This window comes from Aquarana catesbeiana, linkage group LG07 (assembly GCF_042186555.1).
Source record: "Aquarana catesbeiana isolate 2022-GZ linkage group LG07, ASM4218655v1, whole genome shotgun sequence".
Taxonomy (NCBI): Eukaryota; Metazoa; Chordata; class Amphibia; order Anura; family Ranidae; genus Aquarana; species Aquarana catesbeiana.
In genome coordinates this window covers 88,633,047-88,657,893 of record NC_133330.1, presented here as the reverse complement: position 1 = coordinate 88,657,893, position 24,847 = coordinate 88,633,047, and the positions used below count along the sequence as shown (strand labels likewise).

The 24,847-nt window shown below is 45.2% G+C and overlaps 1 protein-coding gene across 1 annotated transcript in view; it reads left to right on the top strand.

Annotated features, from left to right (window-relative positions):
- STAB1 (stabilin 1) overlaps window positions 1-24,847 on the top strand; it is a 508,133-nt gene that overhangs the window by 18,586 nt on the left and 464,700 nt on the right. The window contains exons 2-3 of the mRNA XM_073592448.1: window positions 14,046-14,182; window positions 18,326-18,441. Of these exons, the coding sequence (XP_073448549.1) occupies window positions 14,046-14,182; window positions 18,326-18,441 (253 nt within the window). The remainder of the gene's footprint in view (window positions 1-14,045; window positions 14,183-18,325; window positions 18,442-24,847) is intronic.

Sequence of the window (24,847 nt, the reverse complement as noted above, 5' to 3'; positions counted from 1 at the left end):
ATTTCCTAACACTTTCTGTCTTTGTGCGACCCAAGTGGGCGTTTTTTCCACCACCTCCTTTTTTTTCCTACACGAACGGCACTTGCCGGGTAAAAAGTCACCTAGGGTACAGAGACTTTCCGCATATATCTGCCTCCTCTGTATGTTCTGGTAGGTACTATTTTGAAATTTCTGTGGAATTGTTCCATTATAGTTTTGCCAGATTTGTGGTTTCTGTACTTACCGTGTGGTGCTTTGAAACAAACTATTGACAATGACTCAAAACACACGGCCGAGGCAACAAAGGAGTGGCTCAAGAAGAACCATCAACCTTAAAGCGTTTGTTAACCCAATTTTTTTAAAAATGGATCCTGCTCCTTTAAAGCATGTTACATGACACCATGCTTATCATGTGTCATTTGGCCCCCTGTAAAACCTAAAAAACCTGGCTGATCCTGCCAGTTTCTCCCCACCCCTCTGTTAACTGACCACGGTGTATCATGGCTGCTGAGACCAGACACAGTGGTCAGTTTACGTGCCTCTGTCATCAGCAGCCTGTTATCTGCTCTCCTCTCTGCTTCTGTGTCCTCCTCCCCCCCTCTCTGTGTGTGAGCTTCCCCTCCCCCTCCTGCTGTTCTCATAACACTAACCTGTATACACCATCAGCACTGCCTCCTATTGCAGTGTCCCCCTCTGTGAATGATTTATACATATAAAATACTGTAAACTAGTTTAAGAACCGAGATCACATGACCAGCCAGTTCTCTCCCCCCCCCTCCCACCCTCCTCCCCTCCAGACTGACATCAGCAGGGGAATCTCAGCCCCGCCCGCTGCATCTCTCAGAGCAGAAAAGGAGAAAGCTGGTCAGTCATGTGATCGCAATCTCGGCAGTGAAATTAGGTTCTTGCAGCATTTATTTTTATAAGTCACACACAGGGGGATACTACAATGGGCAGGGCCGCCATCAGGGGAGTACAGCTGTTACAGCTGTAAGGGGCCCCGGGGCCCACCCGGGCCAGAAGAAGGCAGGACGGGTGAAGGGGAGCCGTGCTGTGTATTACAGAATCAATCTTGGCTGATTTAGCTCTCTGTGGCATTGAGCTCATACATCAAGTTCTTTACTGCCACCTCTGGCTACTATGTGTATGTGCACCCCCCCATGTACTGTGCTTCTCAGTGCCAGCAACATGTCAGCTTTGTGAAACAAGCTGGGACCAGGTAGGAAGATCTTCTTTACAAGTAGGAGCTGTGAAGGAAATGGAGAGGGGTGTTTTGTGTACAGGGAGGGGCCAGAATCTTTGGTTGGGGAGGGGGGCTTTCATATATACAGGTGTGTGAGGGGGGTCTGATGTATAAACAGGTGTGTGTGGGGGCTGACATATATACAGGTGTGTGGGGGAGGGGGCTGACACATAAACAGGTGTGTTTAACAGTATTTAGTAGAAGCACCCTTCTGATCTAATACAGCCATGAGTCTTTATGGGAAAGATGCAACAAGTTTTTCACACCTGGATTTGGGGATCCTCTGCTATTCCTCCTTGCAGATCCTCTCCAGTTCTGTCAGGTTGGATGGTAAACGTTGGTGGACAGCCATTTTTAGGTCTCTCCAGAGATGCTCAATTGGATTTAAGTCAGGGCTCTGGCTGGGCCATTCAAGAACAGTCACGGAGTTGTTGTGAAGCCACTTCTTCATTATTTTAGCTGTGTGCTTAGGGTCATTGCCTTTTTGGAAGGTAAACCTTCGGCCCAGTCTGAGGTGCTGAGCACTCTGGAGAAGGTTTTCGTCCAGGATATCCCTGTACTAGGCTCCATTCATCTTTCCCTCGATTGCAACCAGTCGTCCTGTCCCTGCAGCTGAAAAACACCCCCACAGCATGATGCTGCCATCACCATGCTTCACTGTTGGGACTGTATTGGACAGGTGATGAGCAGTGCCTGGTTTTCTCCACACATACCACTTAGAATTAAGGCCAAAAAGTTCTATCTTGGTCTCATCAGACCAGAGAATCTTATTTCTCACCATCTTGGAGTCCTTCAGGTGTTTTTTAGCAAACTCCATGCGGGCTTTAATGTGTCTTGCACTGAGGAAAGGCTTCCGTGGGGCCACTCTGCCATAAAGCCCTGACTGGTGGAGGGCTGCAGTGATGGTTGACTTTCTACAACTTTTTCCCATCTCCCGACTGCATCTCTGGAGCTCAGCCACAGTAATCTTTGGGTTCTTCTTTACCTCTCTCACCAAGGCTCTTCTCCCCCGATAGCTCAGTTTGGCCGGACGGCCAGCTCTAGGAAGGGTTATGGTCATCCCAAACATCTTCCATTTAAGGATTATGGAGGCCACTGTGCTCTTAGGAACCTTAAGTGCAGCAGAAATTTTTTGTAACCTTGGCCAGATCTGTGCCTTGCCACAATTCTGTCTCTGAGCTCTTCAGGCAGTTCCTTTGACCTCATGATTCTCATTTGCTCTGACATGCACTGTGAGCTGTAAGGTCTTATATAGACAGGTGTGTGGCTTTCCTAATCAAGTCCAATCAGTATAATCAAACACAGCTGGACTCAAATGAAGGTGTAGAACCATCTCAAGTATGATCAGAAGAAATGGACAGCACTTGAGTTAAATATATGAGTGTCACAGCAAAGGGTCTGAATACTTAGGACCATGTGATATTTCAGTTTTTCTTTTTTAATAAATCTGCAAAAATGTCAACAATTCTGTGTTTTTCTGTCAATATGGGGTGCTGTGTGTACATTAATGAGGGAAAAAATGAACTTAAATGATTTTAGCAAATGGCTGCAATATAAGAAAGAGTGAAAAATGTAAGGGGGTCTGAATACTTTCCGTCCCCACTGTATATACGGGATTGAGTGCGTACAGGTGAGGTGGCCAGTGTGCTGATTCGGTAGGATGGCCACACTGGGGAATGTTGGTGGTCTGGCTCGGGGGGGCCAGGAATAAAGCTGTGTAAGGGGCCAAAAAATTTCTGCTGGCTGCCCTGACAATGGGAGGCGGTGCTGATGGTGTATACTGGTTAGAATGGCTTAACAACCACTTTAATGACTTTGAGAGGATCTGCAAAGAGAAGTGGGACAAAATCCCTCCTGAGATGTGTGCAAACCTGGTGGCCAACTACAAGAAACGTCTGACCTCTGTGATTGCCAACAAGGGTTTTGCCACCAAATACCAAATACTAAGTCATATTTTACGAAGGGGTCAAATACTTATTTCACTCATTAAAATGCAAATCAATTTATAACTTTTTTGAAATGTGTTTTTCTTGATATTTTTGTTGTTATTCTGTCTCTCACTGTTTTTTATCAATTAATAAAATAGAAAGTCAATGAACAGAAGAGAAATCCAAATCAAATCAAATTGTTTTTTGTTTTTGTTTTTGTTTGGGATTTGGGTTTTGCTTTGAAAAAGAAGGAAAAAGGAAGTGAGAAGGCTTAAAATTTTTACTACTACACAGAGATACCATGAAGGAGGTCTTATTCTATGAGTCTGAGAGCAGCCTATTTTTGTACAAGAGCTTTTGATTGAGAGGGGAAAGATATTCAGAGTAAGATGTTGTTATGAAATACTATAATGCTGATAGCTTTAACCTGTTGGATAAGAATGTATTACCTATTAATGAGGTTTAAAGTATTTAAGATGCACAAGTTATAATGTATGTGTTCCCCTTTAATAAAGAATGAATAATACAAAAAATAAAAATTCAAATTTTCACTCATCAATCCAGAGCACCTGCTGCTGTTTTTCTGCATCCCAGTTCTTATGTTTTCATGCATAGTTGAGTCACTTAGCCTTGATTCCGCGCCTTTTTGGCTGCAATTCTTCCTTGAAGACCACTTCTGGCCACTTCTCTGGAAAGTAGATGGGTATACCTGGGTCCTACTGGTTTCTGTCAGTTCTGTGCTGATGGCACTGCTGAACATCTTCTGGTGTCAAAGGGAAGTAAGCATGATGTGTCTTTCATTTGCTGCATTAGTAGAACTATAGCCAAAACTTATTTGTTTTTCATTTTGAATAGAGAAAGGGAGGTTTATAACCCCTGCCAGATTTTTTTTTCGCCATCTGTGTCTCATTGCGGAAATTTCCCTTCTCTTCCTTTCTCATAGACAAACAGGAAAGGAAATCCGTACAAATTAAGGGAATTCCTTGGGGGCCCCCAGGGTCCCCAGAACTAGTGTCCCCATTAGAAGATTTCCCCCTCTGTTACTTTTCTGGGGACAACCCAAAATTGGGGATTTTCTTTTACTTTACTTAATAGTAAACAGGACAAACAGAGAGGGTGAATCTCTCTAACGGGGGCCCAGACAACAATAACAACTGACAGGGGTTCTAATTCCTCTCCACACTTTAAAAAAAAAGTTTTGCCTTTGGTTATACTTTAACCTCCCTGGCGGTATGATTATTTCGGATTTTAGGTGCTGAAAGCGGTACCATTATTTTGCATGGAAATTTGGCGTTTTATATTGTAGGTCTGTAAATCTTAACAATAACACACTTAAATCTGTCCAAACCAGAGTCTAGTAGATATCCCGGGTATGATAAAGTTTGAAACACAAAAACATAAATTATAATATAATAAATAAAAATAAATAATTAAAAAAAAAAAAATAGTAATAAAATACATTTCCCCACAATTCACTATCGCTCAATTCTGCAAGTGTTCTAATTTACTATCGCTGTTGTCTAGCTGGTCTAAAGCCACTTTTGACGTAAAGGGACACTTTTTGGTTGCTATGGACAATCTCCAGTTTCCAGGCAGAAAGAACAGTATATATAATATAAAACTGCATGCAGGGCATGGGCCAAAGCACTGGGGACAAAAGGGATGTGAAATCATTTCATACAGTACTGTGATCTGTAAGATTACAGTACTGTATGTGTTATGATTTTTACTTTTTTTTTAATTTGCCGCCAGGCTCCGCCCCTGTGCGTCGCGCCGCTCGCAGGGAACGGAGCCTGGCACAGAGAGGCTTCGGAGGAGGACGGAGCCCTCGGACACTGTGGGGGACATCGCAGGATCCCGGGGACAAGGTAAGTAACGCCGCCCCAGGATCCTGCAATGCGATCCCGAGTGTGGCTCGGGGTTACCGCTAATGGTACTGAATTTTAACCCCGAGCCACACTCGGGAAAACCGCCAGGGAGGCTACAGGGTAACTCCACTTTTGTGGGAAAAAAATGAGCAAATAAAAAAAATAATATAGTGTATACAATTGCGACACAAGTCATATTGTAATTAAATGTTATTAAAAAACATTTTCTTTTCAATCTGTAGCACTGTAGTTTTCTGTTAAATACAATATGGCTATCTGGAGGTGTTCTGTACACAGATGGTGTACAGAATGCCCCTGAAAATGTCATTTCCTGCTTGAGTAATTGGTTTACTGATTTTCCCAGAAGTCCCAGAATTTTCCCCGGAAAGCTTAGCCCTTTGATCACGTGAGCTTTGCAGAGAAGGCTGATAAGCCAACCCGAACAGTGATCTTCCTTCCTAGATCTTTGGTTATGTGTACAGCCCTATAAAAAAACTGAAAACAACAATATTTCCCAATAAATTTGAGTCTTTCTTTTACCCTTTAGCCATACCAGTAAAATAATTGCTGACCTCGCTTTATGTTTTAATTTAAAGAATGTGTCTGTTAAAGTCTACCTTCATTAAAAAATGCAACACTACAATAATTTATGCTGCAAAGTGCGACCTGGCCCCATGCTCCAGGCCCGTGCAGCTCCCCTGTACACCTAGATAGGAGGGGCAGCAGCATATAGAGGAACAGGTGTCCTACATTTTCCTCCTGCAGCCACTGAAAGCCTGCTTCCCCTCTCCCTTCCGCAGGCATTCAGTGGCAGCAGGAGGAAAATTGAGGGGATCAGTTTCTCTATATGTCACCCCTCCTATCCAGGTCCTGCTGCCCCCCCCCCCCCCCGGCCCCTGTGTGCTCTCCTGGCCCCTCTTCGCCCGCAGCACTTTCCCCCTCTCCCCCCAGCTGCTGCAGGAGATGTGTCAGGATGGAGAGTGGAGGAAGGGGCCAGTAAATGTGTCATTTACCAGTATTGATCACTGACTGTTCATTCATAACTGAAGCATAGTAAACTGTGTTTACTATGCTTCAGTTTGTGAATGAACGGGAAGCTCTGTGCTATTCCTGTCCATTCTTTATTTGCTGCAGAGACTGAAGAGATGGAGATTGAGGACTGTGACCTCAATCTACTTTCTCTGTCTCAAAGGTGAAACATCAGAGGTCTGTTTAGACCCCTGATATCTCACCAAAGCTCCCCAATGGGGCTCCAAAACAATTTTAAAAAATAAAATTATCAAAAATAAAAACAATTTAAAAAAAAAATAAAATAAATAAATAAAAACTACTAACACCAGTGACATAGCTACCAAAGTCACAAAGGTCACACTTGCAACCCAGCCCTAGTGATCCGCCACCCTCGGGGTGCCTAAGACAGCAGGAATGAGGCCAGCTGTGGGACTGTATTAAAGGGAGTAGAGGGCCTAGGGATCAGCATGAAGGGCCCCAGCCTGGGGATCAGGGGGGCCCTTCATGGTTTCTTGCACCAGGGCCCTAAAGGTTCTAGTTATGCCTCTGTACCCCACTCTTATATTTCTAAATGCAATGCAATCCAATTCAGTCTTCACTAAAAGCTATCACTGGCCAAGGTTAAGACCCATTTGGGGAAATACCAGAAGCAAATACCCTGCAGGGGCATTTCCCTTAGATAAGTGCACACTTGTTATTTGATTGATACCTGCACTGAGGAAAAAATGTAGGCTGCTGTTGACATATATCAAAATCCGTTTTGCCTGGCCATCTCTGGCTTCAATACCTGAATAATATCTCAATAACTGACCTAGATCAGGTATTCAAGCTGGAACTCCTGACTTTTTTCATATGCATGACCAGTGGCTTGGAAGGTGTTGAAGCTATTGGATAAGCTTGACAGCCAGGCAACTGGCATTTTTAATGGTGGCCTGCACATTGCTAACATTAGCAGAGAAAAACAGGTTAAAAAAATATCTAGGCTTGCTTGTGATGTGAAAGAAAAGTGTGCATTCAAACAAACTGCACTCTTTGCCCCCCTCCTTCACCTTTGTGCCTACCTAGCTCCGGTTACCAGATGCATACTTACCTTACAACTGTGCCCAAAGCCTCTGTTTGTGTAAATGCTGCTGCCAATCTTCTGTTACCTGTGCAGTAACTTTTCATTGATTTCATATAGTAGCAGAGAAAGGAGGGAGAGAGAGAAAGAAAGAGGGGAGAAGAAAGGGGGGGATGAGAGGGGTAGGAAAATAGAGTGAAAGGGGAAGAGAAAATAAGGGAGGGTGAGAGTGAAAGACATACTGGGGAATTCAACAAACCTTTTATGACTGTTTTCTGGTCTCTTTAAAACCCGTGCCAGGCAAGCATTTGCAACAGTTCCAGTAACCTTACTGACACATGACAAATTCTGTAGAAAACTGTCAGTCATTAAAACCAGCCTTGAGAGTACAGAGAGACCCAGTGCTCAGAGTGGGGCATGTCTGTGCCGAGAAGCTTTCATGAATTGGACAGCTTCCCGCACAGGGCTCTATCCATGGCCCCATTCAACTGTCAGGGAGATTTACCAGCCAAAACCTAAATGTAAACAAAGTGGTCTGGTTTACTGGTAATATCACCCAAATATGGTAATACCCACTGTGGGAAAATGAGTTTTTTGGGAGGGGGACCTAGTGGGGAACTAGCCTCCATGGCCACTTGTTGGGTGGGCAAAGTAGATGGTTATAAAACCTTCCACTGCTGTGCGCTGTCAATCAAAAGCAGACTTGATGGGGACCTAGTTTTACAACAATACTCCTCGACCATGCACCTATTTGTGTGGCAGGCACAGTGGCCAGGGAGAGAGCTCAGCAATGCTGAGCTGCAGTAAGGATAGAGTGTGCAGTATGGACATTCCAGCCTCAGTGTTGCTGCCTTCTAAAACAGTTAAATGTACTTGTCTCCAACAGGTGCATGAATCTGTCCCAAACTCAGACAATTTTGTTTGCAAAGGTGCAAGGGGATTCTAAAGGGTGGTATAGACACTCCCCTCTATAGAGAGATTGGGGGGAATGAGAGGGGGTGGGGAGAGAGAAAGGAGGGGGAGAGAGGGGCAAGGGGGTCTTTACATTCATTAGGGTGCTGTCCACACTCACCCACATAACCCCCTCCTCAAGGCTCAGTGTGCACAATCTCATTACACGGCTCAGGTGTTCGGAATGTAGGAGGACACACTCAGCTTCTGGCTCTTGTCTCTGTCAACCAGGGACGTGTGGTGAGGTGAGTGGCTGGTGAGGCACTGGCTAGTATCAGAGCCAGGTACACACAGGTTACATATACCGCAATTGTTAGAGCGAGAGCAATAATTCCAGCACTAGACCTCCTCTGTAACTCTAAACTTGTAACCTGTAAAAAATGTTAAAGCGTCGCCTAAGGAGATTTTTAAGTACCGAAGTTTGGCGCCATTCCACGAGTGTGCGCAATTTTAAAGCGTGACATGTTAGGTGTCTATTTACTTGGCGTAACCTTATCTTTCACATTATACAAAAAAATTGGGCTAACTTTAGTACCTTTTTTTTTTAATATTCATGAAATTTTTTTTCCAAAATAATGCGTTTGAAAAATTGCTGCACAAATACTGTGTAACAAAAATAGTGGCAACAACCACTATTTTATTCCCTGTGTGTCTGCTAAAACAATATATATAATGTTTGGGGGTTCTGAGTAATTTTCTAGGAAAAAAATGATGATTTTTACATGTAGGAGAGAAGTGTCAGAATTGGCCAGGGTGGCAAGTGGCTAATTACCATAGGTAATATACAAATAATTATTATATATTGTTTTTAAGGTCATTTATTATATTTTCAAAGATTGTACTCAAGCAGGTGGTTTAGCGGACAAATTACTGAAGTTTGCAGTTATAACTTCAAACCAGTAATTTCACAGTAAATAGATAAATAATAAATAAATTATTATTGTTATATAGCATAATAGTATATGACTTGGCCTGATTAAAACAGTACTTTTTCATCAGCAGTAGATTCTCATTCTCCCTCTTAACTGTGTGAGAAAAACATGGGATTATGGGTAAATCCTACACCCATAAACCCATGCTTTTTCCTTCTAGTTAAGGGAGCATGTGTCTTTTAGACACATGCAACCTTCTATGATGCTGCAGTGAGAGGAGAGCCTCCACTGCAGCATTTTTATTGGACAGCTTGTTCCAATGGTGCTTTACCATTGGTCCAAGGCTCCAAGCTGTCCATTGAGCTCAGTGTCTCTGACAAGAAGTGAGTTGAAGGACGGGGTTTGGGACTTTAAACGAGAAATGCATGAAAGGACCCAGGGATAAGACAATGTAATACGGATGTGTTTATTAGTATAATACACCCAGCAGAGCGTGCATATGAAAATACATACATAGTAGTAGGCATACATAATAATAGACATGTATAACAAAGCATGATGCAGAAAACCACAAAACACAATAAAGCGACTACTCAATCGCATTGCTATACAATCCTTTCACGAGTGAAAACATTAAAACCAGGGTGGGTCCTAGAATAAAATCATGTTGCATCTGTATGTGACCGACGCGTTTCATGGCGTACTAGCCAATCTTCAGGGGCAGATGCATGATTGAGTAAAATCTGCGAAAGGACATAAATGTAGCGTGTAATTAAGATCAGGTCACCCAATAGCTAAGGGAAACTACAAAAAGAGATGAAAATTAATGCAGCTCCAACCAACTTATTCAGTTGCAGAGTGCGGCAATGTGCGTGTGAGTCGGAGCACGTGGGCCACCGAATGGTCTGCATACCGGGAGCTGAAGTGGGGCCAGTGGAAAACAACAACCATGTACATAATTCCAGGTGGGTGGATGTCCACCTGATAGGTGGAAACCGCAGGGGCTCCAATCTAAATAAGTAATAGAAATCATGAGTAACCAAATAGATTGATTGGAAGTGGACCAAAACACCCCCAATCGCAGTAGGAACATGAAAAAATAATGTATATGTACCTGGATTGCCCCAAGGAGACACACAACCCAGCAGTGGGGATGTGTCAAAAAGCGTAGGAGTAGACTGCAAGGGATGGCCAAGATGAGTGTGCCCAGTGTTTGTCCAACCAAGCCCAACTGACAAGAAGTGAGAGGCACTGTGAGCTCATCCTCTCAGTCTGCTGCAAACAGAGTGTGCCAGATTGTATTTATACCGGCCACTCTGTAGCTTCTGACAGGCTGCACAAGAAGCCCAGTATCTCCCGAACTATATTTGGCAGGACCCCCAGTGGTGGGGTAGGACTTTAGCTACCTACCCCCCAAATTTGGAGTCCATATGACCCCAGGTCGCTGAGCTACAACCCTCGAAGCTCGATTGTTTTTGTTTTTTTTCATGTTCATGGCAGGTGAGGCTATGCCTCACCTGCCTCCCCTGACTGCATGTCCCTGCTGTCCACCACCTAGCAGCTGAGGGTGTATTACAGAGCACCACCTGTCTCTGTGCCATAATAGGTTGCAGAATGGAAAATATGGTAGACTTGGGCAGTGTTTGGACCCAGGGCACTCAGTACTATATGTGGAGGAAATGTCCGCATGCAAGCTGCTGGTTACGCCTCTACAGACCAGGTGATGTGAGAGAAATTAAAGAGATCAAGGAAAAAAGGATTAAAGGTGGGAACACCCAGAATAATCACAGCGCACCAACCCCTTGAACTGAAACCACCCCCATACACAGATATGCCGGTCAGAATTCGGTGCCCTAATGAGCTAGATGTAAGTTCACAATGTGAAGCAATGTAAAACAATGTGAAACAATTTTAAACTGTATGATACAATATGAAGCAAAATGACAGATGAAGCTTATGTAAGCTAGATTTTGCGGGTAGCCCAGCGTTTTATACAAAACACCATTAATCTAACTCTGGAAGTGCAGCTTCATTCCAGCAGGGGTGTGCAGTGTGGCTGTAGGAGACAAATAGTGGGGAGGTGGAGAGAAGCACTACAACCATAGTGTACCATATAAAGTGTAATTTTTAATAGAAAATATAAAAAAGCACTCACAAAAGATAAAATAGAGCTAAGTATGACAGTCAGGTAGCCTCACCAGAGAGCCAAAGCCATGAATGGAACACAGGGCCCAGGATATGAAGCCACCTTATATAGTAGGAAAATTCTGGAGCTGGAACAGGAACGTGTTTCAAAGCAACCTTTCTTCTTCAGCCTCTGCTTCCATTCCATCTCCGCTCCCTTGGTGGTGGCCAAAGCAAGGCATCCCGGTTGCATGTTTGTCCCAGAGGCTACCTGACTGTCATTTTGAGCTCTATTTTAACTTTGTGAGTGCTTTTTTACATTTTCTATTACAATTACACTTTACATGCTACACTATGGTTGTTGCGCTTCTCTCCCCCTCCTCACTTTTCGTCTCCTAGAGAAATGTAAGCGAACTGGTCAGGAATGAGCATTTATTATTATTAATTATAATTATTATTATTATTTAAATATCTGATGTGCAGTTTTACATCTTATGAACAAGTGTGTGTGTGTGTGCTGTTATTCACTTCTATTCTCTTCCTGTCAGAGTAGACATGTCAGCTCAGTGTCAGGTTTTAGGGCCCCCATTGAGGCTGACAGGTTTCCTGAAGAAGTTTCGGGCTGCTAACTAACACCCTGTCATGGGTGCCGGAGGAACATAACTGCACTAATCTCAGATAAGAAGGCCTTACAGCCTAACACTTCAGCCTAACACACAATCTGAAAGAGCAGGGTAGGAGGGAATACAAGAAAATAAAATAAAAAGAGTAGTCCTAGGAGATATGATCATACTATTATAACACTATAAGAGTGATAATTCAGATTATTGCAGATGCACATAAGTGATTGTTCTCTTTAAGCAGGGAAAACATAACTTATTGTTTAATGCTAGTGTGGGCCATTCTAAATGGATTTATTTGTGTTCTCTTAATGTCACAGTCTGGCATTGGCTGGCAGACATTCTGTGTGGTACTATAAGCCCATTTGTTAGAACACATTTATATTTATTTTCTCAAGTACCTGAAACTGCACAAAACAACTTTTTTTTGTTTTATTGTGTGTCATCCACCCAGTTATCAGCCAGGAGATGGTGCAGTATTGGAGTTGTATATACTTCTATGCAATCTTGGCAGACAGTGTTGCTACAAAGGCAAACATTATAGTACAGTAATTCACCTGTTGCTGTCTAGGCTGTGGAAAACAGTGCTAAGTGTACTGGCTTGAGGCCATCTGGAAAATCAGGAAAAGAGGATGTCCTGTGTATCTAGGCAGTCAGGATGGCAGAAGGTCACATTATAATAGTCAGTCTTTGTTCTGTTTTTATTTATTTATTTATTTATTTATATTTTAGTGATTATGATCTTGTTTTTAATGCTATCCCCAAAAATTTCCGACCATAGGACGTCAGTCTTCTTTTTTTTTTTTTTTTGCAAGGGTATGTTGGTGTGACCTTTAGCATTTGTAGTCTAACATATTATATATCTCTTTTCATTTTTAGTACTTTAAATTGAAATGGATATATTATTTCATAGGTTTCAATTTCAATGGAAACAAAAATCCTTTACATTTTCAAAACACAACTTTTAAGTAAGGAGTAGCCCCAGATAGTAATGCCAAATTAAGCCTGACAACAAGAATATCACAAAAGTGATTTGAGTTTTTAGACTGTAATAACACAATATTACCAACCAGCAGTACTAACACGTTTTTTCTTTTGTAATTGTAGCAGAACATTAGCTCTCCATGGAGCGTCTACATTATTGAGGGGTGTTTGTGCTGTTCTGGTATTTTTATTTTAACAGAAATTAAGGGAACTTTTTTTTTTGGCCTTTTTAACTTTACGTAGTAAACATAAAAAAAAAAAGAAAAAAGAAAGTGGTTATTGTATACCATCAAAAGAAATCTCAATTTGTCTCAAAAAATTATATATATTTAATTTGGGTACAGTGATGTATGACAGAGTAACTGACAGTTAAACTATCAAAGTGACAAAAACTGGAAAATGGCATGGTAAGGAAGGGGTGTAACATTCTGGCACTGAGGTGGTTAAAATACATTTTTTGGTTTGTTTTTTGTTTTTATTGCTGTACGGCTCCTCTAAAAAGGGGTGGGGGTAATTTTTTGGGGAGTTTCTTGATTTTTGTTTATGTTGGGCTTTTTTAAGTTGGTATGCTCACCATGTAACTCACCATCTGTTCTTGAAAGTTTTATTCACAGCAAGCAGCTGTATTGTTTAAAAGAATAATTTTCATGTTCACCGCAACCCTGTATCACCAAAAATGTAAATTAGACATACACTGGTTGGGCCTATTATCCCTGAGGAAAATAGCCCTGCTACTGAGCACATTTACACTGCTGTATCCTCTGAAGTGTGATAGGTTCTTGAGCAAAAAACCCTGCCTGTGCTCTGCCTCTGATAAATTTATGCTTAGCCTTGCTCTTTATAGCTGTGCTACTGGTGGCCAATTTTATAATGCTTCATCACTGGTCTATTAATTTATGTAGTAAATTGGTTAACACCGGCCTGTACTCCTTTTCTTTGGGGTGGGAAATGTATTTTATTGTTTTCACAATAGGTAAATATACAACAGCCTGACAACCAGGCATACCGAACAAACAACACAAAACCGTAGCACAAGGCCATCAGTATAACTCCAAGGCTAATACAAATCCCATCTACCACAGTTACAGTGAGGGAAAAAAGTATTTGATCCCCTGCTGATTTTGTACTTTTGCCTACTGACAAAGAAATGATCGGTCTATAATTTTAATGGTAGGTTTATTTTAACAGTGAGAGACAGAATAACAACAAAAATATCTAGAAAACGCATTTAAAAAAAGTTATAAATTGACCCTTTCGCACACCCACATCAAATCGCTATCCAAAGCGTTCTGTGTTGTTATGCTGTTATGGTATTTTTGCTCAGTTTCTGTATTGTATGTTTTATTTCCTATTCCACCCTATATACAGTAAATTAATATTTTATTTACACTATTTTTGAATACAGGTTAAAACCAAGCGCTGTGATGTAAGAAAGTTGCTAAAGGTGGATACAGAGTGCATGTCATGTGCAGCAGCAGCCAAATATGTCTGCCCCAAAGGATCATCAAAAATAACATCTGGAACAGGGAAAGCTGGATGCAGGTGAGCTAACATATTACAGGTACTCTTCCTGTAATTCTAAGCCTATTAGTTCTGATGTTGTTTGTCTCTGTAGCACTTCTGAGATGTGTTTTTTAGTTTTAAAAAGTATGTGTGTGTGTGTGTACAGGCCCAACCAAGAAGGGAATAACCTAGAGCAGAGGTCTCCAAACTTTCTAAGCAAAGGGCAAGTTTATTGTCCTTCAGGCTTTGGGGGGGGGGGGGGCAGACTGTGGCTTTGCATTTCATTTATTCAACAATACAGTGGAGAAAATAATTATTTTGCTCACTTACAAAGAAATTAAGGGTCTATGATTTTTAACATAGATGTATTTTAAATGATAGAGATGAAATATCAACCAAAAATCCAGAAAAAACACATAAAACAAATGCTATACAGTTCAGTGAGTAAAATAAGTATTTGATCCCCTTGCAAAACATGACATAGTACTTAGTAAAGAAAAATGCTGACTATAATCCCGAAGAACACCATCCTTACAGTCAAGCACAGAGGTGGAAACATTATGCTTTGGGGCTGTTTCTCTGCTAAAGATACCGGCCGACTTTGCCGCGTTCAGGGGCCAATGGATGGGGCCATGTATTGTAAAATCTTAGATGAGAACCTTCTTCTCTCAGCCAGAACAGTGAAGATATGTCATGGATGGGTCTTCCAGTACGACAATGACCCAAAACATACCGCCAAGGCAACAAAGAAGTGGTTCAAGAAGAAGCATATTAAGGCCATGGAGTGGCCTAGCCAGTCTCCAGATCTTAATCCTATAGAAAATTTATGGAGGGAGCAGAAACTTCGAGTTGCCAAGTGACAGCCAAGTAGGGATGAGCCGAACACCCCCTGTTCGGTTGGCACCAGAACTTGTGAACAGGCAAAAAATTCATTAGAACACGCAAACACCGTTAAAGTCTATGGGACACGAACATGAATAATCAAAAGTGCTAATTTTAAAGGCTTATATGCAAGTTATTGTCATAAAAAGTGTTTGGGGACCTGGGTCCTGCCCCAGGGGACATGGATCAATGCAAAAAAAAGTTTTAAAAACGGCCGTTTTTTTCGGGAGCAGTGATTTTAATAATGCTTAAAGTGAAACAATAAAAGTGTAATATTCCTTTAAATTTCGTACCTGGGGGGTGTCTATAGTATGCCTGTAAAGGGGCGCATGTTTCCCGTGCTTAGAACAGTCTGACAGCAAAATGACATTTCAAAGGAAAAAAAGTCATTTAAAACTACTCGCGGCTATTAATGAATTGCTGGTCCGACAATACACATAAAAGTTCACTGATAAAAACGGCATGGGAATTCCCCACAGGGGAACCCAGAACCAAAATTGAAAAAAATTGAAAAAATTGAAAAAAAAAATGACGTGGGGGGTCCCCCTAAATTCCATACCAGGATTGGATATTAGGGGGAACCCCAGCCAAAATGAAAAAAAAAAAATGGCATGGGGTCCCCCTCAAAATCTATACCAGACCCTTCAGGTCTGGTGTGGATTTTAAGGGGAACCCCGCGCCAAAATTAAAAAAAAATGGTGTAGGGTCCCCCAGAAAATCCATACCAGACCCTTATCCGAGCATGCAACCTGGCAGGCCGCAGGAAAAGAGGGGGGGACGAGAGCGCCCCCCCTCCTGAACCATACCAGGACACATACCCTCAACATTGGGAGAGTGCTTTGGGGTAGCCCCCCAAAACACCTTGTCCCCATGCCTCATCCCCACAACCCTTGCCCAGTGGTTGTGGGGGTCTGCGGGTGGGGTGCTTATCGGAATCTGGAAGCCCCCTTTAACAAGGGGACCCCCAGATCCCAGCCCTTCCCCCTGTGGGAAATGGTGAGGGGGTACCCCTACCATTTCACAAAAAAACTGTCAAAGATGTTAAAAATGACAAGAGACATTTTTTTGACAATTCCTTTATTTAAATGCTTCTTCTTTCTTCTATCTTCTATCTTCCTTCGGTTTCTTCCTCCATCTTCTTCTTCTGGTTCTTCCTCCGGTGTTCTCGTCTGGCATCTTCCTCCGCAACGCTTTCTTCCCTTCTTCTCCTCAGGCCGCTCCGCATCCATGATGGCATGGAGGGAGGCTCCCGCTGTGTGACGCTTCTCCTCTTCTGACAGTTCTTAAATAACGGGGGGGGGGCACCTGGTGACCCTGTCCCCCTCTGATGCACGGGGACTTGATGGGGACTTCCCTGTGGCATTCCCCGTGACGTCAGAGGGGGCAGGGTCACCTGTTACATAACCCTGCCCCCTTCTGACATCACGGTGGCCCTGCCCCCCATTATTTAATCACCGTCAGAAGAGGAGAAGCGTCACACAGCGGGAGCCTCCCTCCATGCCATCATGGATACGGAGCGGCCCGAGGAGAAGAAGGGAAGAAGACGCCGCGGAGGAAGATGCCGGACGAGAACACTGGAGGAAGAACCAGAAGAACCAGAAGTCATGTTTTGCGAAGGGGTTAAATACTTTTTTCACTCATTGAAATACAAATCAATTTATAACTTTTTTTTAATGTGTTTTTATGGAGTTTTTTGTTGTTATTCGGTCTCTCACTGTTAAAATAAACCTACTAGGGTTGTCCCGATACCGATACTAGTATCAGGTTCGGCACCGATACCAAGCATTTGCCCGAGTTCTTGTACTCGGGCAAATGCTCCTGATACTTCACCCGATACCTGGACAGTCAGCGGTGATCGGTGAGTTACAAGCTTCCCACCCCCCCCCCCCCCTCTTTCAGCTGCTTTAGTGAAATCTATACAGCGGTGATCTGTGCTTGTAACTCCCCCACACACGATCACCTCTGACTGTCACCACATCCTCCTCCAGTCCCCCTCCATGCCCCCTCCGTTCTGCTGTCCCACTCCTTTCTTCCTCCATGTCCCCCTCCGTTCTGCTGCTGTCCCCCTCCGTTCTGCTGTCCCCCTCCTTTCTTCCTCTGTGTCCCCCGCCATTCTGCTGTCCCCCTCCTTTCTTCCTCCCTTTAATGTATGAACAGAGTCAGTGATCACTGACTCTGTCCATTCACATAACTGAAACATTGTAACCTCCTGTGATTACGATGTCTCAGTTTATGAATGGAGAGGAGCTGCTGTCTCTTCTCCATTCATTCTCAGTGCAGCTGAGGCTGCAGAGAAAGGGACTGGGGAATCTCTATCCTCGGTCTCTTTCTCTGTCTCAAGGGGGAGATTTCAGGGGTCTATTAAGACCCCTGATATCTCACAAAGCCCCCCAACAGGGCTGATTAAAAAAAAAAAGTATTGCAATAAATAATAAAACAAAATTATTGTAAAAAATAATAAGAATTTAAATAAAAAACACACAGACTTCATCCACTCCCTCCCTCCCTAAAAAAAAGAAAAAAAAGAAAAAGCATTGTAAAAAAACAAAAAAAAAAATTGTAAAAATTTTTTTAAAAAACACTGTCATGTGACATTAAAAAAAGTATTGGTAATCGGTATTGGTGAGTACTTGAAAAAAAGTATCGGTACTTGTACTCGGTCTTAAAAAAGTGGTATCGGGACAACCCTAAAACCTACCATTAAAATTATAGACTGATCATTTCTTTGTCAGTGTGCAAACATACAAAATCAGCAGAGGGTTTAAATACATTTTTACCTCACTGTACACTTTAAGAGCTCATTCATGTATTTCATGCATGTCTTCTATTTTTATATACAAATACAAAATAACTCCAACTCCAGCCAAAATCATTTTTCCATTTTGAACAGAGTAGGGGAAGGATTATAACCAATGTACGTTTTTTATTTTTCTAACATTCTATTCTAGTGACCCCTTTCCTCTACTCCAGGGATATGCAATTAACAAGTCCCATGAGGCATAGCAAGACTCTGACAGCCACAAGCATGACACCCAGAGGCAGAGGCATGATGGGACTTGTAGTTTTGTAACAGCTGGAGGTCGGCTAATTGCATATCCCTGCTCTAAGCTATTGAAAACAGGGCTTTTATTGCTGAGTGTCTCTATTTCAAAGAAATACAGAAAGAGAAGACACATTTTTCCAACACAAAATACAGACCAAAATAAAAACTTGACCCCCCCCTTCAGATTTAGATGGAGTTGCTGCATAGTTTTCATGTTTTTGTTTTGTTTTTTAATGTTCTGTGTTTTTATCCTTTAGATACACCGTGGATATGGGAGGAGTTGTCCTATCAATGCAGGGCTGCAGTCACACTTGCCAATCAACCATTATAGAACCTGTATGCTGCAAAGGATTTTGGGGTTCTACTTGCTCAGGTATAAACCTTTAGATTTTCCAACTAAATGTTTTACATAGCTGCCAACTGTCCCGAATTTCCCGGGACATTCCCGGGACTTGGACTTCATTCCCGGATTTGTGGCGTCCCGGAAAATGTCCCGAAAAATTCGGTTCCGGTTTTTGAAACCGCCGCCGCCGCCGCCGCCGCTAGAGGTCGGCGGCCGGCGGAGACATTGTCTCCGCCGGCCGCCATTTTGTTGGAGTTCAGGAAGACGGCTGGGGGGGGGGGGCTAGACGAAGCTTCTGCGTCGCCGCCCACCCCCTGCTCCGCTCCGCCTCGGCCCGCCCCGCTCCGCCTCGGCCTGCCTCGGCCCGCCCCGCCTCGGCCCGCTCCGCTCCGCCTCGCCCCGCCTCGGCCCGCCCCGCTCCGCCTCGCCCCGCCTACCCCCCGCCCCGCTGCCAGTCTGTTATGGAAAGGGGCGGGGGTTCTAGGTGGGGGGTGAGCGCGCGCACCGCTGTGGGACACGATGTGAGTGGGGGGGGCACAGGGGACACCTGATGTGAGTGGGGGGGGGCACTGGGGACACCTGATGTGAGTGGGGGGGGGGCATTGGGGACACCTGATGTGAGTGGGGGGGGGCATTGGGGACACCTGATGTGAGTGGGGGGGGCATTGGGGACACCTGATGTGAGTGGGGGGGGGCACTGGGGACACCTGATGTGAGTGGGGGGGGCATTGGGGACACCTGATGTGAGTGGGGGGGGGGCATTGGGGACACCTGATGTGAGTGGGGGGGGCACTGGGGACACCTGATGTGAGGGGGGGGGCACTGGGGACACCTGATGTGAGTGGGGGGGGCACTGGGGACACCTGATGTGAGGGGGGGGCACTGGGGACACCTGATGTGAGGGGGGGGACACCTGATGTGAGGGGGGGGGCACTGGGGACACCTGATGTGAGTGGGGGGGGCACTGGGGACACCTGATGTGAGTGGGGGACACCTGATGTGAGTGGGGGGGGCACTGGGGACACCTGATGTGAGTGGGGGGGGGGCACTGGGGACACCTGATGTGAGTGGGGGGGGCATTGGGGACACCTGATGTGAGTGGGGGGGGGCACTGGGGACACCTGATGTGAGTGGGGGGGGGCATTGGGGACACCTGATGTGAGTGGGGGGGGGCACTGGGGACACCTGATGTGAGGGGGGGGCACTGGGGACACCTGATGTGAGTGGGGGGGGGCACTGGGGACACCTGATGTGAGTGGGGGGGGGGCACTGGGGACACCTGATGTGAGGGGGGGACACCTGATGTGAGGGGGGGGGGGCACTGGGGACACCTGATGTGAGTGGGGGGGGCACTGGGGACACCTGATGTGAGTGGGGGGGGCACTGGGGACACCTGATGTGAGGGGGGGACACCTGATGTGAGTGGGGGGGGCACTGGGGACACCTGATGTGAGTGGGGGGGGCACTGGGGACACCTGATGTGAGTGGGGGGGCACTGGGGACACCTGATGTGAGGGGGGGGGCACTGGGGACACCTGATGTGAGGGGGGGGGCACTGGGGACACCTGATGTGAGTGGGGGGGGCACTGGGGACACCTGATGTGAGGGGGGGGCACTGGGGACACCTGATGTGAGTGGGGGGGCACTGGGGACACCTGATGTGAGGGGGGGGGCACTGGGGACACCTGATGTGAGGGGGGGGCTCCGCCGGGGACTTCTGATGTGAGGGGGGCTCCGCCGGGGACTCCTGGTGTGAGGGGGGCTCCGCTGGGGACTCCTGATGTGAGGGGGGGCTCCGCCGGGGACTCCTGATGTGAGGGGGGGCTCCGCCGGGGACTCCTGATGTGAGGGGGGCTCCGCCGGGGACTCCTGATGTGAGGGGGGGCTCCGCCGGGGACTCCTGATGTGAGGGGGGGCTCCGCCGGGGACTCCTGATGTGAGGGGGGGCTCCGCCGGGGACTCCTGATGTGAGGGGGGGCTCCGCCGGGGACTCCTGATGTGAGGGGGGGCTCCGCCGGGGACTCCTGGTGTGAGGGGGGCTCCACTGGGGACTCCTGATGTGAGGGGGGCTCCGCCGGGGACTCCTGGTGTGAGGGGGGCTCCGCTGGGGACTCCTGGTGTGAGGGGGGGCTCCGCCGGGGACTCCTGGTGTGAGGGGGGCTCCGCCGGGGACACCTGATGTGAGGGGGGCTCCGCTGGGGACTCTTGATGTGAGGGGGGCTCCGCTGGGGACTTCTGATGTGAGGGGGGCTCCGCCGGGGACTCCTGGTGTGAGGGGGGCTCCGCTGGGGGCACCTGATGCAAGGACGGACTCTGCTCGGACATCTGAAGCAAGGACGGACGGCTGGTGGCAGGCGACGTGGCAGGTGACACGCTCGGGGATCCCACTGATTCTGCATTATGGTGAGTTGAATGATTTCATTTTATATTACAATGTAATAATAGAAATAATGCACTTCAATCATCCTGACACCATAACAACCATGGTGCCGGGATGATTGAAGCATTAACACCAGGTGTTTGGAGTATCTTTATCTGCTGATTGTTAAACTTTCTAGAATACACATATTTTTATTGTGTAGGATCTGGGGCTGCTGTCCCGTCATTTCCCTCTCTCTCCCCCTCTCTCCATCCCTCATTCATTTCAGACTCTAACCACACCCTCTAGAGCCACGCCCATTTAAGCCACGCCCACAATTTCGCGTAAACCACGCCCATTTTTCGGCGCGGCGCGCTTCGCGCGCCGCACTTGTCTGTTTTTGATAGGCCACGCCTGCTGGCGAATGCCCCGCCCCCTAATTATTGGACAGCTCCGCCTACAGCCACAAAAGTGTCCCACATTTTTTTTTTACAATGTTGGCAACTATTGTTTTACATATCGTGAGTTCAATAAGGCAGCTATAAAATCAAAGCCTATTATTTTGCAATGAATTAGCTTTTGCACATGTTAGCTTTAGCCCCCTTCACACTTTATTATGGTGCATTGCATTAATGCAATCAGTTTTATTGGGCTGTCAACAGACCACAACGTAGCAAAATTTTAACGAAGCACATGGTACATTCCACTGTATTTGTGCATGATTGGCACTGCACTGCAGTAGTATGCATTTCCTTACAGTAAAACACATAGAATGGAAGCTAGCCTCAAAGCTGAACTCAGGCACTTCTGACAGACAGCACAGCTGGGTCTTTCTTTCCCTTAACTCTGTTTTTTTTTTTTGTCAGTAAATGGTTATTGAGACTGCAAACAGAGTATTCACTAAATTAACAGATCAAGTCAAGAAATAGTGTAGCACAGCTACTGATACACCGATAATCTGAGTGCCACAGGTCACAAAAGTAGTCCCTGACATCAATGGTAAAATAACGTCTCCAGGTGAGATTTAGACAGCTAATGGTCTCCACACATGGTTGCTCGCCAAGACTCGCCCCCACAACACAGTATATCCAGAAGAAATGCAGTGGCATCTGGTGCTCAATATTTTGGGGGGGCCAGCAAACAAACCTGCCCTCCTCACTCGCACAGTATTGTTGCTGAACGCGACCCACTCAAGTGAATGTGCCGTAACTGCTCTACAACAGCGTGCATTGCTGTGGTTGGAGCATGGTGGGGTGGCATTTACAGGGTTAAAAGAGGCAGCAAGAGGGCAAAATGTCACCTCCTCACTGGATGTTAAAGAGGGAGTCCACCTACAGCAACCAAAAAAAAAATATTAAAAGCCAGCAGCTACAAATACTGCAGCTGCTGACTTTTAATACATGGCCACTTACCTGTCCCAGGGTCCAGCGATGTCGGCAGGCGACGCCGAGAACCCACTCGGTTCTCGGCAGCTGCCGCCGCCATCCTAGGTGAGGGAATCAGGAAGTGAAGCGTTGCGGCTTCAATTCCCGGTTCACTACTGCGCATGCGCGAGTTGCACTGCGCGATCTGGATGGTCCCCGCTATCTCCTGGGAGCTGTGTTTTTCCCAGGAGACAGCACGGTGCGACAGGAAGAGGCATAGACTCCCATGGGAGTCTATGCCGGAAGTGGGTGCAAATACCTGTCTTAGACAGGTATCTGCACCCCCCTCCCCCCTGAAAGGTGCCAAATGTGACACCGGAGGGGGGGAGGGTTCCGAAAAGCGGAAGTTCCATTTTTGTGTGGAACTCCGCTTTAAACGCCTTTAAAAAGTGATCTACTGCAGATCACTTTTCAGAAGGATGGCAGGAGCTGTCGCTAAAATAAACTTATCCAAAGGGTCAAACTGTTATGCCCCGTACACACGGTCGGATTTTCCGACGGAAAATGTGTGATAGGACCTTGTTGGCGGAAATTCAGACCGTGTGTAGGCTCCATCACACATTTTCCATCGGATTTTCCGACACACAAAGTTTGAGAGCTTGCTATAAAATTTTCCGACAACAAAATCTGTTCTCGGAATTTCCGATCGTGTGTACACAAATATGACGCACAAAGTGCTACGCATGCTCAGAATAAATAAAGAGATGAAAGCTATTGGCTACTGCCCCGTTTATAGTCCCGACCTACGTGTTTTACGTCACCGCGTTCAGAATGATCGGATTTTCCGACACCTCTGTGTGACCGCGTGTATGCAAGACAAGTTTGAGCCAACATCCGTCGGAAAAAATCCATGGATTTTGTTGTCGGAATGTCCGATCAATGTCCGACCGTGTGTACAGGGCATTAGTGAAAGGTTGGGGGAAAGGGTGTGAGGTAAGTGCTCAACATAATACAATTGGGGTCCAGTCATAAAAACAGCTAATAGTAAATATGGAGCTTTTTTTGACAGTTCACTAGAGATTTTACAGAGGAGAAAAGGGGGTCAAATTTAGTGTTCAGGAACCAGACCTATTAAAACTGAATCAGATTATTCCATGGGAGCAGAGGTGGTGGAATCTGTGTTATGCCGCGTACACACGGTCGGACTTTTCGTCTACAAAAGTCCAACGGACGCTGACGGACTAAAGCTGGCTGGTAATCCGATCGTGTGTGGGCTTCTCCGGACTTTCAACGGACTTTTTTAGCCTCAAATCCGACGGACTTTAGATTTGAAACATGCTTCAAATCTTTACGTCGTAACTACGACGGACCCCGAAGTCCGCTCGTCTGTATGCTAGTCCGACGGACAAAAAAACGACGCATGCTCATAAGCAAAAACTAAACGGAAGCACTCGGTCTAGTAAAACTAGTGTTCGTATTGTAGGTAGCACATTCCTCACGCTGCAAAATCTGTGATCGTTGAATGCAGCGCATTTAATGTCTTCTTTACGAATGCTATAAAGAACGAAGATGTTTTGCTGTTCATATTCAAACAGAGTTCTCCCAAACAGATTTCTGGATTCTTTTTCTCTTTGATCTCATGAATGACATGGTATGCTTTTTCAAAACAATGTTTCCATACTAATAATACTTTTTAAACTTTTTTTTTTTTGGTGGAGTCATCTTTTCTTGTAATTTTTATCCAGATATTTATTTTATGATTGTTGTGGAACTTTTTTTCTGTTTATCTCTAAATTTTTTTGTAAAGTTACCACAGGGAACCCATTTTTATATATATTTTTTAAATTTTTTTTAATGTTTGTAAAGTTACCACAAAGAACCCTTTATAATTTTTGTTTTTATAGTGATTTGTTATTTTTTTTATATAAAGTTAACCCAAAGAACCGTTTTTGGTTATGTATCTTTTTTTTTTTAAATACTTACCACTCGAACATTATTAACATTATTTTAATCTATTTTTGTTGTGTTTTTGCAAAATCAATGAGATTGTTGTCCCTTGTTAATTTAAAACATTGTGTCTAAAATCTATGATTTAAAATAAAAAACCTAAACTCAAAAAATATCCATTTATTTATGGTCTAAATAAAATAAAGAGGAAGTCAATGCTGGAAAAAGTATGTGTACAAGAAAATGGGGATCTTGAGGAGTCCATATAAGAGGGAGCACAATCTGGTCCAAGAATCCCAGAGATCAACAGCACCAGCAGATGATATAGATGTCCCCAGACTGTGGTACTACAACAGCCTGCGTCTTCTGTCAGACCAGACTGAACCCAGGTCATCACTTTCTTCTCTTCCCTGCAGCCTTTCCTCCACGCTGCCCTGCAGCCTTCCCTGTAGCCTTCTTTGGAGGCTGTGGCTCTGGTGTTTCAGTTGTGGCAGGAGGAGGAGGAGGAGGAGGAGGAGGAGGAGGAGGGGGGGCTGCCTCATGTAGTTGGGTGTTTCGTGTTAGCGTGCCCTGCAGCCCCTTCTGGATTGTTTCCCCAAATAGTCGCTCACAAATGAGGCGCTGCTCCCAATCCATTTGAAGAAGCCTGCTGGCTAAGTAGCAGCCATAGGACTCTTCCGCTTCGGGGGGGCTCCTTAAAAAACGGGTGGCCTCTTGCATGAGGCGCAGGGATGCCTCCTGTGTGACCGTCCCCTTCCTGGCCCTT